This window comes from Lithobates pipiens, unplaced genomic scaffold (assembly GCF_037356315.1).
Source record: "Lithobates pipiens isolate NorthernLeopardFrog02 unplaced genomic scaffold, aLitPip1_a1.2 Scaffold_25, whole genome shotgun sequence".
Lineage (NCBI taxonomy): Eukaryota > Metazoa > Chordata > Amphibia > Anura > Ranidae > Lithobates > Lithobates pipiens.
This window is the reverse complement of record NW_027507787.1, coordinates 202,406,772-202,422,442: the sequence shown is the minus strand read 5'-3', so window position 1 is coordinate 202,422,442 and position 15,671 is coordinate 202,406,772. Positions and strand designations below refer to the sequence as shown.

General features: G+C 46.7%; 1 protein-coding gene across 2 annotated transcripts in view; it reads right to left on the bottom strand.

Moving 5' to 3' along the window:
- Window positions 1–955: 955 nt before the first annotated feature.
- Window positions 956–15,671, bottom strand: part of ENO4 (enolase 4) — a 56,084-nt gene continuing 41,368 nt past the window's right edge. For both annotated transcript variants that reach the window (XM_077455434.1, XM_077455435.1), the window contains exons 11-13: window positions 4,247–4,314; window positions 3,319–3,436; window positions 956–2,959 (exon numbers count right to left, since the gene is read on the bottom strand). In XM_077455434.1, coding sequence (XP_077311560.1) covers window positions 2,883–2,959; window positions 3,319–3,436; window positions 4,247–4,314 — 263 coding nt within the window. In that variant the 3' untranslated portion in view covers window positions 956–2,882. The remainder of the gene's footprint in view (window positions 2,960–3,318; window positions 3,437–4,246; window positions 4,315–15,671) is intronic.

The following is a 15,671-nucleotide window of genomic DNA, read 5'->3' as shown; positions in this document are numbered from 1 at the left end:
TTTTGTTGTTTTAGCGCTGTCAATATGGTATATATTGGACAATAGATTCACGAGGGCTATATACTATATAATTTTTATTATAAAAATTGTAGTTTAAAAAAAATTGCCCCTTTTAAGAGCTATGGGCGTAAGTGACGTTTTGACGTTGCTTCCCCCCAGCAATTGTATGGAGACGGGTGGGGGCCAGCTTCCCCTCACTCGTCTCCATACTGAACAAGCAGAAGGACGCGATCGCCTCCGATAACTGGCGGAGGGCATCGGATTGCGGCGGAGGCCCCTCTCCCGCCACCGATAAAAAGTGATCTTGCAGCGAATCCGCCGCAGGGACCACTTTTATCTTGTAGCGGACCGCCCACTGAAGAAGAGGATACCGGGGTTATGGCAGCTAGCTGCTGCCGTAACAACGATATTCCTCTTCAAACAGCAGTCGTAAAACTGCGGCGGGCGGTCTGTAAGTGGTTAAGTGTTAGCAGGAGTTGATCTTTATTTTGTTAGTCAAGTCAGTCTAAATCTGCTAGTGCAGCTAAGGCAGGCCATACATTATGCAATTTGTTTTCTTTTACCCCACTGGTTGAAGGAAAGAAATATCCTTCATGACCACATCTACACAGTTAGTGTTGATGGGGAATCCATCCCGCTGCGCTATTGTATTGTGACAGCAGGAAGTTTCCCTGCCATCAGTATACAATGATCGTTGCTGCCGGCTATAGCCATCAGAAGTGATCGTATGGGGGAAAAAAAACAGGCTGGTTTTACTGAAGTTTATAGATAGATCGACTTTAGTACAATCAGCCTGCCCATAGGTGGATCGGAATTCAGCTGCTTCCTGATGAACCAGTCGATGGACAGCTTAACACCACAGCCATCCTAAGACAGGAATTGTGTTACTGGTCATATCACCAGATAAATATAAAGGAGAAAAAGTTTAAAAAATAAAATGAATGCAGAGACCATATTTTAAGGCTTGGTAAGCCGTAATAATATATTACATATGGATTTAGATACATTTTCATTTGACACACCGCTGTATATAATAGGGATGTTATTAATCATTTGTGTTGATAAAATCTACTCACTCTGATATACACTATATTACCAAAAGTATTGGGAGGCCTGCCTTTACACACACGAACTTTAATGACATCCCAGTCTTAGTGCGTAGGATTCTTCATTGAGTTGGCCCACCCTTTGCAGCTATAACAGCTTCAACTCTTCTGGGAAGGCTGTCCACAATGTTTACGAGTGTGTCTATGGGAATGTTTGACCGTTCTTCCAGAAGCGCATTTGTGAGCTCAGGCACTGATGTGGACGAGAGGGCCTAGCTCGCAATCCCCACACTAATTCATCCCAAAGGTGTTCCATCAGGCTGAAGTCAGGACTCTGCGCAGGCCAGACAAGTTTCTCCACCCCAAACTTGCTCATCCATGTCTTTATGGACCTTGCTTTGTGCACTGGTGTGCAGTCATGTTGGAACAGGAAGGGGCCATCCCCAAACTCTTCCCACAAAGTTGGGAGCATGAAATTGTCCAAAATGTCTTGGTATACTGACACCTTAAGAGTTCCCTTCACTGGAACTAAGGGGCTAACCCAACCCCTGAAAAACAACCCCACACCATAATCCCCCCTCCACTAAATGATTTGGACCAGTGCACAAAGCAAGGCCAATAAAGACATGGGTGAGCAAGGTTGGGATAAATTAGAGCGGAGACTGCGAGCCAGGCCTTCTTGTCCAACATCAGTGCCTGACCTCACAAATGCTCTTCTGGAAGAATGGTCAAACGTTCCCATAGACACACTCCTAAACCTTGTGGACAGCCTTCCCAAAAGAGTTGAAGTTGCTTTAGGTTGGGCCAACTCAATATTAAAACCTATGGACTAAGACTGGGATGTCATTAACTGCTTCCTGCTGGGCGGACATATGATGGCCTCCCAGAACGGCCGCTCTGGTGCGCCCATGGCAATCGGTGATGCGGTGTGTCAATCTAACACGCCGCTACATGATGGAGGCTCTTTACCACATGATCAGCCATGTCCAATCACGGCTGATCACGATGTAAACCGGAATAGTCGTTAACTGTCTTTTTCTCACTACTCGCATCTGCCATGAGTAGAGGAGAGCCGATCGGCTGTTCTCCTGATGGGAGGGAGAGGTCTGTGCTGATTGTTTATCAGCACAGCCCCCCGGGACCACCAGATATGCCACCCTAGACCACTAGGGAAATATGTCAGTGCCTATCCCCAATGCCTGACAGTGCCATCAGTGATGTCTAACAATGCCACCCATAAGTACCCATCAGTTTCACCTATCAATACCCATCACGGAAGGAGAAAACGTACTTATTTACAAAATTTTAGAACAGAAACAAAAGAAAAACTTTTTTTTATTTGTTTAGCAAAACATTAAAAATGCAGAGGTTATCAAATACCACCAAAAGAAAAACTCTATTTGTGGGAACAAAATGATAAAAATTTTGTTTGTGTACAGTGTAGCATGACCGCGCAATTGTCATTTAAACAGCAACAGTGCTGAAAATTGGCTTAGGCAGGAATTGCCCTGTATTGAGGTGGTTAAACTTCATGTGTTTGTAAAGGCAGGTGTTCCAATACTTTTGACAATATAGCGTATTATCACTGCTCTGGAGGAACGGACCCCTGGAGGCCCGCCATCCAATCATATCGTTTCCTTTCACTTTTCAGTAGCTTTTATTGGTGCAGTGAGAGGCGGGAAGGTTTTGTGCTGCATCTTCCTGTGTGGTTGGCATTGAGACAGAATTCAATATTCTATCTTCATTGTTTATACAGTGTGATCCTGACATGTTCCATGGCGATGTACAGCACAAACGGTGATACCCTGGGGGGGGGGGATATTGGTAGTCGGGGTGTCATGTTGATGGCTTGGTTTCCTCTGAATTCTGAGATTCACTCCAGATCACAGGGAAGTCGAATGTGGAGTACGAGTCTAGAAAGAGAGAAATACAGACCATATATAACCAGCACATAAAATCTTTTTCCTTCCATTTCCTGGAAATGGTGGATTGTTCCAACTTTTGGGAAGCAGAAAACTAGTAGAATTTTTTGCTGAAACCAAAAAAAAAAAAAAAAAAGCAGCACACAGGATGTAAACAAACATGGGGTGGAAATATTTTGTCTCATGCATGCATAAAATATATGATAAATGAAGCAGAGGAGGGGAACCGTGGGCCCTCGGTGACATTCAGGTAGTGGCAGTTGTATAGACACAATCAGACTCTATTTGCTGATGGTCTCCCTCTGATGGTTCTGTGTGCAAAGGGCACGGAGAAAGGGACTTTTTATTACCCAGCATCCCACTCTGCGCCAGCTCCTCCTCTATGGCCAGTAGACGGTTATACTTGTCTGTCCTCTCTCCTCGGAGCAGACCTCCCAACTTGATGAATTGTGCACCAATCGCCACGCTCTGCGGAGATAAGAGAACGACACTTGAAGGGACCATGTACACTTCTATACACCTCTACAGCCTATGTCTACCACACAGCCAGATGTGAGAGAGCCGTGTACCCCATACAGCCGTGTATAACATGCAGGCACAAGAGAGTTGGTGTACACCTCTGTATTGGATACAGCCTATGTATAACAGACCCAAGAGAGTTGGTGTACACTGATCACTGTCTCCAGGGAAAAACCCAGTAGAATTGGGATGACACAGATGGGACTTATGCCATGGCAGGCAACTCACTTTGCCAGAAATGTTCTGATTGTTGCAGGTGGTGAGGAAAGTGACCAGTTTATGAAATGTTCTGCTTGTCTGCCTGGAGAGCAGAACATTTGTAGAGATCAGGACCAGCCACATTCCAGAACATTCTAGGGCACTTTAAATGCGGAAAGATTTTTTCTCTCTGCTCAGACATCCCTCTTAGGCCCCATTCACACCTGGGCATTTTGTAGCTTGCAGCCTGAAGCTACAAAACACTGGAAGGGGAAAAAAAAATCAATTATTCTCTATGGAGATGGTTCACATCTCCACTCCAAAACACCTAAAGCCAGAAGTACAAAAATGGCTGAAGCTCAAACAAGTTCTGGAACTTTTTTTTTTTAGGCAGATTTGGCCATTTTTCTTCTTCTTTACATTGGTGACCTTTTGCCCTGCACAAAATCGTGGCAAAACACAGTAAAATCACACGATTTTCTGCCTGAAAACGCTACGCTCAGGTGTGAATGGGGCCTAAACAGTGAGCGCCCCCTACAGTTACTCTGTATGGAACCATACCAGATCTGCCACGCTGCTCCCCGAACACTCTTCATCTAGACACCCTAGAACAGTCACTCGTTTCTCTTCTGTAAAAACAAAAAAGGAGTCATTAAAAATTGTACAGTTTATGGTCAGGTGCAAAAAAAGTGGGGTGCTTTAGTAAGCAATAAAAGATGAGGACATTGGGGGCTACATGTATGAGATGGAGACATGGGGGGGGGGGGGCTTCTTGAGTATGAGATGGGGAAATGGGGGGGGCTTCTTGAGTATGAGATGGGGACATGGGGGGGCGGCTTCTTGAGTATGAGGTGGGGGGGGGGGCTTGAGTATGAGATGGGGACACTAGAGGCCTTGGAGATAGACACCAAGGGCCTTGCATATGAGATGGGGACAGCGGGGGCTAGTTGTATGACATGGGGACATGGAGGGGCTCAGGTATGAGACCAGGCCTTGTATATGAAGTACCATTTTTCCCATTGCCGGACTGATCTTCACATGTATGTCATTTATTATTTTTATATAAAGCTATGACATGTTTGAAGCAGAACTCCAGGCAAATAGAAATGTCCACACTCTACCCCAAATTTGACTTAAAACTTTATTTTACATACTGCCAGCATGACTGTGTGGTGTGTCTTTTTTTTTTTTTTTACAAATAAAGGCACAAGGCATCCACACAAAGAATAGAAGTACCCCAGATAACCATGGTTCTGGTGCCTGGACTGTACATTGATTGCATGGACCATATCTGTGAGTGCCTCACTGACAATAGCTTGTGCTCCGGCTGAGGGTGAAGTATTTTCCCATTCAGAGAACAAATGTAGAAAATATTTTTTTCTGTATGGTTTGAGGAAGAAGAGTTTATACAGCACACATGGTTATCAGTGTGGCAATGATCATTATTAGTCTACAGAGCAAAAGGACACAGGTGCCACAAAAAACTACAGATCGTGTAGTGTGCCCCCCCCCATGCCCGCTTGGGTGTATAGTATGGCTGAACAGAAATATAGAATTATACACTAATGACAAAATGAACGGAGCAAAAGAGCAGCTGCAGACTGACAACTGTCAACTATCATTCACCACTGAATGCCTTGCACTGTCTGAAGGATAAAGTTCTGTGCTATGGACTAGATTAACAGCTGCTGCCTCCACTAAAGCCAGCCACCCGCAGGTAGATGGCAAACTGCTTAAAATAAAATATTGGGGATAAGTGGAATTGGTGCTGCTAGTGGTAAGGTATAATCTGGTGTATATACCAAAAAAACTTGAAAATAATCAGCAGCAAGAAATCGGTACAAAAATCCATAATAACAATGTACTAAAGTGCATAAAATCAATCAAAGTGCTATATTGTAACAATCATGCATTAATATATATATATATATATATATATATATAAGTGCCAAAGTGCATAAAATCAATCCAAATGTTCTAATGCTCAACAAATATGCATTAGTGATGCTTCATGTGCATAAATTCAGGTAAAAAAAAAATCCATCAGTTTATATCAAACATTTAGAAATCATATCCACTGAGTGAAATAAGTGCTGCTAAAAACGTGCTCGCATTCGGGCAGTGACTTTGTGTCACCCTTCTTATGGTGCACTCGCCAGATAGCAATCCCCTTCATGGGGTCACAAGCCTCCACAGTACTAATGACTGTAATGTAAATCCCCTCGATCGCCTCCTTTGCTGTCCTCTGTCACTGAAGTGTCATGATGGAAAGATAATAATTGGACCCACTGTGAGTCTGTTAATATATTTATTTGCACAATAAGTAAAACACAAGAATCCCGCAGGTTACAAGCATTAAAATCTAATCGGAAACAGGAAGTCCGGGTCGTGATGTGTTCCACGGACCAAACCGGAAGTGATGCAATAGCTCAGTCTTACGTGTTTCGTCACAAAGACGGCAATGCTTCCGATGACGTCTTTGTGAGGAGATGCATAAGGCAAGCTATTGCGTCACTACCGGTTTGGTCTGAGGAATGCATCACGACCCAGACTTCCTGTTTCTGATTCGATTTTAACGCTTGTAACCTGCTGGATTCTCGTAAATGTTTGTTATTACGCAAATAAATCTATTAATACAGGGTCATGCTATGGGTCCAATTACTATCTTTCCATGACAATACGGTTACAGAGGAGAGCAAAGGAGGAAATCCAGGGGATTTCCATTACAGTCATTAGTACTGTGGAGGCTTGTGACCCTATAAAGGTGATTGCTATCTGGTGAGTGCGGCATAAGAAGGGGAGGCACGACTGTGACACGGGGGTGGTTCCTTGGGCTACAACCCCCCCCACCCTGCAAAGCAGCCTCAGTTTTATTTTGCCTAGTAAAGGAGAAGGACCTAGGAACCCTGCGGGCCCATCGGTCCATGCTTTTTTTTATGCAGAAGCTTGGCTTTTTGCACAAGATAAATGATCCTGTGATCAACTATCAACAGCCGGCTGGGTGACAGGCTGGATACACTTATCCTTGTAGTCTCCCCAGTTTGGTCACTGAGCATGTGCAGGTCGCAGCTACGGCTCGGCAGGCCATGAAGAAACCTCAGCTCCAGAGGTGGTCATGAGCTTTTATGCTCCGGGGCGTACATATGACCAGGCTACTGCTGTCTGCGTCACAGTATGCCGGGCTAACAGCCACCCTGTACTGATCAGTGTGTGGGTCTGTGATGGAATGTCTCCCAGCTCTTCAGGACTGGTAAGTACGGCTCTCTCTGTCCCGGCGGGGCTGAGCAGCTGGGCATTCCCTGGGAGGTCGATTCCGGGGTCCCTCACCTCCCTCTCTTCCCCCTCCGGGGGGGAGGGGGACGCTGCATGTGGTGCTGAGCGGTGTATGTGTACAGATCCCTGGGGGCTCTCACCTGGGATAGGGAGCTGGCTGGTGGTGTCCTGGATCCTGTATGTTAAGCTCCCGGGAGGTGCCTGTGAGGGTCTGGCTGTGTTTTCGGTGCAGTGCTGTGTCTGTCACATTTCTGTCTCTGTCCCTCATGGAAGCTGGCCGGTGGCCATTTTAGGTGTGGGCAAGGGCAGCATGTCTTCTGGGCTTCAAGCGGCCATTTTCCCTGTGCTTTCCTATTCAGCACACTGGCGGCCATTTTCTAGAAGCCGGAGTACGTTTTCAGTGTTCTCCAGCAGCAGCTACGTGTGCTCTGTTTCCTGGACGCTGGGCGGCCATTTTATTGTAGCCTGAGCACGTTTTTCAGATCGTTTGGCGATCACTCTGACGGACTGCCACTGACACAGGTTTTGTTTCCTCTGCACCTGGGAGCACTCTGGGTCTACAGGCACTACTTGTGAACAGCGCAGAACTCCTCAGGGAGGTGAGTCCAGCGGGTTAGAGCCCCTCAGTCAGCGGCAGCAAGGAGGGCGGGACTGTCCTTGTCCTAAGTCCCCTTTGGGTGGCAGACAGGGTAGGGACAGCATGGCTTCAGAAACTGGTGTTTCTTTCCCCGAAATCCAGGCAATTGCAACCGGGTCACCTGCGGACTGCGCAGTTCCCATGGACACCCTGACGGCAGTCCTCGAATCGTTCGTTGCCAAGATGGAGGCGGTGCATGGGAAGAAAGGTGCTAAAAAGCAGCCCCTGCCGCCCCCGTCTGGGGAGAGCTCTAACGCTGACTCTGGTCCTGCTGAGGCTGGTGACCCCTGCTCTGTCTTGTCAGATGACGCTGACCAGGACCGTTCGGATAGTGAGGATGAGTCTCTGTCCGGGTCCTGGCGCGACAAAGCACTTGTTGGAGTACTTATTACAGCTGTGCATGATACCCTGAAGATTCAGGAGCCAGCGGATCCCTCTGCTGATGTACCGGTCCCTTTTGGGTCCTGCAAGCCAGCAAGTTCACCTAAGGTGTTCCTGTATTGGACTTATTTTGACAAGTTCATTTACAAGGAATGGGGTCGCCCGCAACGGACCTTTTCGGTCCCTAAATACATGGTGGTGCGTTACCCCTTTGAGGAAAGCCTTCTCAAAAAATGGTCAGCGCCTCCGGTTGTGGACCCCCCAGTATCTAGGTTAAATAAAGTAATCACGATCCCAGTTGAGGGGACTCCTGCATTCAAGGATCCCACGGACAGGAAGGCAGTGGCTCGTTCCTTTACGGTTGTGGGGTCAGCCGTGCGACCTGTACTGGCATCTGCACTTGTGTCGCAGACACTGACTAAGTGGGCAAAACTTTTGCACCATGATTGGGAGAGCAACAGGCTTCCCCTGTCTGCGTGGAACTAGCAGACCAACTAGTGCAAGGCCTTAAGTACGTCTGTGACGCGGCCCTGGATACTCTCCCTCTGTTATCCAGGGCTTCAGTGTCAGCTGTGGTGCCAAGGCGCCTAATTTGGCTAAAATGCTGGTCTGCTGACCAGGCATCCAAAAAAGCCCTGACGGATCTTCCCTTCCTTGGTGACCGGCTCTTTGGAGCCTCATTAGATGACATTAAAAATGCCACCAGTGGTAAGAGTACCCTACTCACACAGGCCAAGGAGCCACGCTGTAGGCAGGGGCCCTCTTTTTCCGCTCACAAATGTCTTTTTCGTCCGCCCGAAGCTTCGACGAAACGTCCCCAGCCCGACAGGACGTCCATGGACGGTCAAAAACGTCCCCGGAACCGCAAGCCTGCGAACAAAAGTGCTACCGCATGAAGGTTTGCCCCCACCCATGTCTCGGGTGGGGGGGGGGGGGTCACCTTTTGGAGTTTGCAGCCCGGTGGTCCTCCCGGTTATCCGACCAATGGCTCTGCTATCTGATTTCCACAAGCTACAAGATAGAGTTTCTCTCTTGATTGCCAGATGGATTCTTCCCCTCCAGCATACCCGTATCCTCGGTTCGCCGGGAGGCCTTGTTGGGGGCGGTAAGGGAATTGCTGAATCGCGGGGTGATTGTACCGGTTCTAATCTCGGAACACTTCCAGGGATTCCACTCAAATCTGTTTGTGGTTCCCAAGAAGGAAGTGGTGTGTCCGATCTTGGACCTAAAAGCCCTCAATCGCTTTGTGAAAGTGCAGAGGTTCAGAATGGAATCCGTTCGCACAGTAGTCGCTGCAGTCCATAAAGGGGACTCCCTGGCGTCCTTAGACATCCAGGATGCGTACCTGCACATACCCATTTGCTTCGGCATCAAAGATTTGCAGTCAGGGAAGCCCACTACCAGTTTGTGGCTCTTCCTTTTGGTCTGGCATCAGCCCCCTGAGTCTTTACCAAGGTAGTGGCTCCAGTTTTGGCGTTGCTGCGACAACGTGGGATCGCAATCGTGGGATACCTAGACGATCTCCTGAGGGCATCTTCCACCTCAGAATTAGGGGAGGATGTGCCGATCACCATGCAGACCCTGCAAGAATTTGGGTGGTTGTTGAACCTCAAAAAGTCGGCGATTGTGCCGACCCAGCGTCTGGAGTACCTAGGTTTGCTGTTGGACTCCAGGAAAGCGAGAGTTTTTCTCCCTTTAGACAAATTGCAGACTCTCAGACCCGTGGTAAAACTGCTGATGAACCGCAAGTGGTCGTCGCACCGCTTTTGCATGCGAGTACTGGGGCTCATGGTAGCCTCCTTCGAGGCAGTACCTTATGCCCAGTTCCACACCAGAGTCCTGCAGAAGGAGATTTTGACAAAATGGGACAAATCTCAGTTGTCCCTGGATCGACAGATCCAGGTGAGCCAGTCAGTCAGAGACTCACTGATCTGGTGGTTGAGATCCCCGGTGATTCAGTCCGGAAAATCGTTCCTTCCTCTGAAATGGACGGTGATCACAACGGACACCAGTCTATCCGGATAGGGTGGAGTGATGGGGGTTTAGTTGGCTCAGGACCTCTGGTTGACGGGAGAATCAGAGTTGCCGATCAATCTGCTCGAATTGAGAGCGGTCAGGCTGTGCCTCTACACATGATCAGTGAGACTGCAAGGGTGTCCGATCAGGATACAGTCAGACAATGCCACGGCTGTGGCATACGTCAATCACCAAGGGGGAACAAGAAGCTCAGCCGCTGCACAGGAGGTCGCTCACATACTTCGGTGGGCAGAGCGGCACGTACCGGCCCTGTCAGCCATTTACATCCTGGGAGTGGAGAACTGGCAGGCGGACTGAGTCGACAGATGCTGGACCCAGGAGAATAAGCATTGCATCCGGAGATATTCAGGTTGCTGTGCCTGAAGTGGGGCACACCAGACGTGGATCTGCTGGCCTCCCGTCTCAATCGGAAGGCGGCAACATTTGTGTCCAGGACAAGAGATCCGTGGGCCGACGTGTCAGACGCGTTGGTGGCTCCGTGGGATCAGTACCAGCTGATCTACGCTTTTCCTCCACTGAAACTTGCCACGTCTGCTTCGCAGAGTGGAAGCCGAGGAGATCACAGTAATACTGGTTGCCCCAGATTGGCCTCAGCGTCCTTGGTATGCAGACGCTCCCTGGCGACTGCCATTGCAAGAGGGCCTTCTGTCTCAAGGTCCGATTCAGCACCATCAAAGGGCAAATTTCAGCCTTAGCTGTCTTTTTTTCAACGACCCTTGGCATGGCACTCCTTAGTGAGTACCTTTGTTCAGGGGGTATGACATGTAGTCCCTCTGGTGCGTCCACTGTTACCCCCATGGGATTTGAACCTGGTGTTGTCAGCGCTTCAAACACCGCCGTTTTGAAAACATCAGGGAGATTCCCCTGTTGACCCTTTCCCAGAAAGTGGTCTTTCTAGTAGCCATCCCATCGGCCAGGAGGGTTTTGGAACTGGCGGCCTTGTCCTGCAAGTCGTCCTATCTGGTTATCCACAGGGATAAGTTGGTGTTGCGTCCACAACCGTCTTTTCTACCGAAAGTGGTCTAGGCTTTTCATATCAATGAGGACATTGTATTACCATCTCTGTGTCCTAAGCCAAAACACCTTAAGGAGGTGGCCCTTCAAGCTCTTGACGTGGTTAGGGCTTTGAAGGTGTATTTGTCTGCCACGGCTCCTTTTCGGAAGTCAGACAGCGCCTAGAGGCGATTCAGTTCGCATTGTGCGCTATACAAGTATTTCATTCATTCATTCATTCAGACTCACTGTTTGTTTCGGTGGCTGGTCCAAAGAAAGGCATGGCTATCTCGTTGGCCACCGTTTCCAGGTGGATCAGACAGATTGTATTAAAAGCCTACGCCTTAAAGGGGCAGGTGCCCCCCTTTCCGGTCACTGCCCACTCCACAAGGACAATCGGAACGTCTTGGGCCTTCCGACACCAAGCGTCAGTCGCCCAGGTGTGTAAAGCGGCGACATGGTCGTCTGTCCACACGTTTACCGAGATCTAAAAGGTAAACGTCAGTGATGCCTGTTTTGGCCGCAAAGTTTTGCAGGCGGCCGTGTAGTTGCAATTGAATAGGCAATGGATATTTTTTCCTGTTTTTTTTTTTTCAATAAAAACGCAGTACTGTTATGTTAATGCACTGTTGCATTACTTCCGTAGTTTGGTGCGGTCTTGGGGATAACTCCTGTTGAGGATGCCCTGTTTTTTTGTGATGGTTTTCCACGCACTGACGTTTTTTTGTGGGTATAGTTTCACTAGTTCCCACTTGCCATGGTGGATGAAGTTTTTATGCTGTTTTTCTCACCCCTCGTTTTGGCACTGCTTGAGGACGTCCCATTTGTTACAGAGAGGAGCTGTGTCGGTCGGTGAATATAAGAGAAAATAGGATTTTTTGTACTCATCGTAAAATCCTTTTCTCTGTAATTCACCGACCGACGCGGCACCCGCCCCTCCTTTTATCTTTACGTTATACTGCTTGTTGACGTACTGATGCTGATTTGCAGGGTGGGGGGGATTGTAGCCTATAGCCTGGGCGGAACTAAGAGTTCTGAGTGTTGTGTTACAACTATGCCTAGTATTCTCCTAGTGATAAGGCTAATAACCCATTTGTTAAAGAGAGGAGCTGTGTCGGTCGGTGAATTACAGAGAAAAGGATTTTATGGTGAGTACAAAAAACTTTTTTTTTTTTATTGAATTTATGCACATGAAGCATCACTAATGAAGATTTGTTGTTCAATACAACATTTTCACTGATTTTATGCACTTTGGCACTTATTCGGATATGAATTTTGTTTTTTATTAAGTAGTAAGTAGTAAGTTTATAGTATGCATATGATATATTAAGGCATGATTGTTACAATAGAGCACCTTGATTTTAACCACTTTGTTATTATGGATTTTTGTATGTGAGCATAGCATTTTAATGATTTCAACATCCTATTGCCCTCTGCTCACGGGATCTATCCCATCCTTAGCTCTGTCAGGGGGTGTGGCTTAATTATCTACCCTTTTGACTACGTTTTTTTGCAGTCATACAAGACTATGACCCCAGTCGCCCAGTTATTGGCTGCAACCACAAACACATTCCTGCACCCTCTCCAGTAGATTCTGTATCCGATTTTCCCGGGGTCCTTAGCAGCTTCAGAGCCAATGGGGGTTATTTACGAAAGGCAAATTGGAAGTGCAGTCACTGTAGATCCGAGGGGGACATGCAAGAAAAATTAAAAATGGCATTTTAGCTTGCATATGATTGGATAGTAAAATCAGTATAGCTTCCCCTCATTTCAGATCTACCCCTCAGATTTACAGCAACTGTACTTCCAAGTGCAATTTCAAGTGCAAAGTGGATTTGCCTTTCGTAAATAACCCCCTATTGTCTGATTCCTATTTAGCTCTGATTGATGTGGTACACACCACGCTGGAACTAGAAGATAAGCCTGTTGCTTCTAGCAGTGTCATTTCCAGGCTCGAGTCATTTTAAATGCCTATGCCCACAAAGAATTTACCTTTGCTGCATTTGCTTTCCAACTATTTCTCTAAGAAGATTATACGTAACCTGATAAGTTGCTTGCTTCACCCTGAGTGCTTAATTGCCTTGTATCTCTTTGGTGAGGATTTTGTACAGAAGTGGTCTCCCACTGTGGGTCTGGCTGTGTCCCTCCTTACATATGTCCTTACTATTCCGGTAAAGCCCCGTACACACAGGCTGAACGTCAGGAGACATCGGATGGTTAAAAAGAAAAAAATGGCCAACATTCGTCCCGTGTGTATGCCACCCTGTCCGACAGAAGTCAGTCTGCTGGCCGTAGCAGCTGGCCGACTCCAAATCAGCGCTCTCGGCCAATGGCGGAAAGCACTGATAGGAGTGTTCTGGCGTGGGGGAGCCTGTCAAAACACAACAGCTCAGTGACCAAAACTCAGTGTGTACCAGACTTTAAGGACACACCTCTGACAGGGTGGAAATCCCTGAAAGGAGATCTAACCATTGCTACAATAGATCTTCATTCATGGAGCAGATGGCTGTAGTGTTGAATTTTAACTGTAAAAGTTTGCTGAAAGCCTCCTCTCTCATATGTGTCTTATATCAGCACATATGTGTAGGGCACTTTAGCTAAACTTCTGCACTGTGGAACCCTTGTGTAAGTGTTGATCCGCATGGCCTTCGAGGGACGGCATCGCTTCAGACAGGCTCTTGACAACATCATCAAGAATGCTACTGGTGGCAAGATCACCTATCTTCCTATGTGGAAGACGCTTAAAGAACAGCCGTGTAAAGTTTTTTTCATTGAGACTTTCCAAGCTTGACTCCTTTTCCACCTACAAAGTGTGGCACTAAGGCCTTGTACACACGATCGGATTGTTGGCCAACAAAACCATGGAATTTTGTCAGATGGGTGTTGGCCCAAACTTGTCTTGCATACACACGGCCACATAATTGTTGGCCAACAATCACGAACGTAGTGACGTACTACGTGGTTTTTCAGCTCTTTAGCGCCACCCTTTGTGTTCCTTCTGCTAATTTCGTGTTAGTAGAATTTTGATTCGCGCTTTTCTTTTTGCGTTCTTCATTTCGCGCTTTTCAGTTCTAAACGGTCGTTTGTCAACCAGACATGTTGCGGAATCGGAGGAGATAACGTGTTATTTATTATTGGCCTTGGAGTTATTGCTTTGAAATTTTCTTTTTTTGGTTTAATAATAATGATTTGATTCTTCTATTGGCAGATAGCATGTCTATTTTATATATATATATAATTTTTTTTTTGTTACATTTAAAAAAAAAAAAAAATGTAAAATTGACAAGGGACACCAACATAGTTGTAGCATTGATCTTAAAAACTACGGGATAATGGTGTTGTGGTAACTTGTCCAAATAATAATAATATAATATTCTTGATATCACTAGAAAAAAAAAGCCTTTGAAAAGTTTGTTTGCAATAACTCCATCAGTATCACCAGCAAAGAAGCTTCATCATTATCCCATTAAAGAGAAAATTAGAAAAGAATTGTGCGCTGCATTTCGAGATTTAATAATTTGCCACACCACCAATGTTAATTCTCCATTTTTGTCCGTTGGACTTGTGTACACACGGAAAATCCGACAACACACATTTGTCTGCGGAAAATTTGAAAAGTCTGACGACAATTGTCCGATGGGGCATACACGCGGTCGGATTTAATGCCAACAGCCTGTCATCGAACATTTCCGGTTGGAAAGTCTGATCGTGTGTACGGGCCTTAACAGTCTGCCAATCCTCAGACAAACCACTTTGTGTCTGAAGGTGCACCCCTCATAATCGTGGTGACATTTTCCCAGTTTCTGTGGCAGAACAGTGCCAGGGGTTTTACTCCAATCCGTTTCAAAGGGGCAAGCACCTCTCTCTTGATCTCAGAGTTCTGAGAGTCTTCTTTTGGGTCCAGAAAATCCAAATGGAAACTGCCAAATCGGTCATCTTCACCATTTATCAGAGAGTCTTTCCGGCTTCTGTGAGCATCAGTGATTCCTACACTTTGTAATGTTGCCTCATCATTACCAGTTTGTAGCACTGCACCTTGGGTATTCACCAAGGTGCTGACCCTAGGACTAGCCTTGCTGCACTCTCATGGCATTTCCATTGTAGGATATTCAGATGACTGCCAGTTGTTGGAACAGTTGGCGTGGTCTGTCAGGTGGCACTGGAACTTTCAGAAATCACCACTGAAACTGACTCATCCCATCCCAGAGTCTGTCTATTTCTGGCCAAACTGTTCATTCCACAGGAGAAACTTCAGACACTCGAGTCTCGAATCAAAACACTCCAGTTCAAAAAGCCATCCTGCTTTTGTCAGCCATGTATGTTCCAGGCAGCTATAGACAATTGGTAGGCTGATTTTCTAAGAGGTCATAGGTGTGGTTTGTCTTCAGGTAAAGGATTCCTTAGTAGAAGCAGCAGATGCCCTTGAGGCTCTCTGAGATCAGTACACGCAGCTGTATGTATTTTCTCCCTTGAAATGACTTCTTTTTTATCTTTTTACATGACCAAGATAAAAGGGTATTCCGGTGATCCTTATTGCTCCCCACTAGCCTGGGGCCAGTGTTATTCTGACCTAGTAAGATGCTCCATGGGCACTGCCAGATGTATGGATATTCTATTCCAAGGACTGATTTACCATCCTGCTTCAGTCTGTGATTCCTACAATGC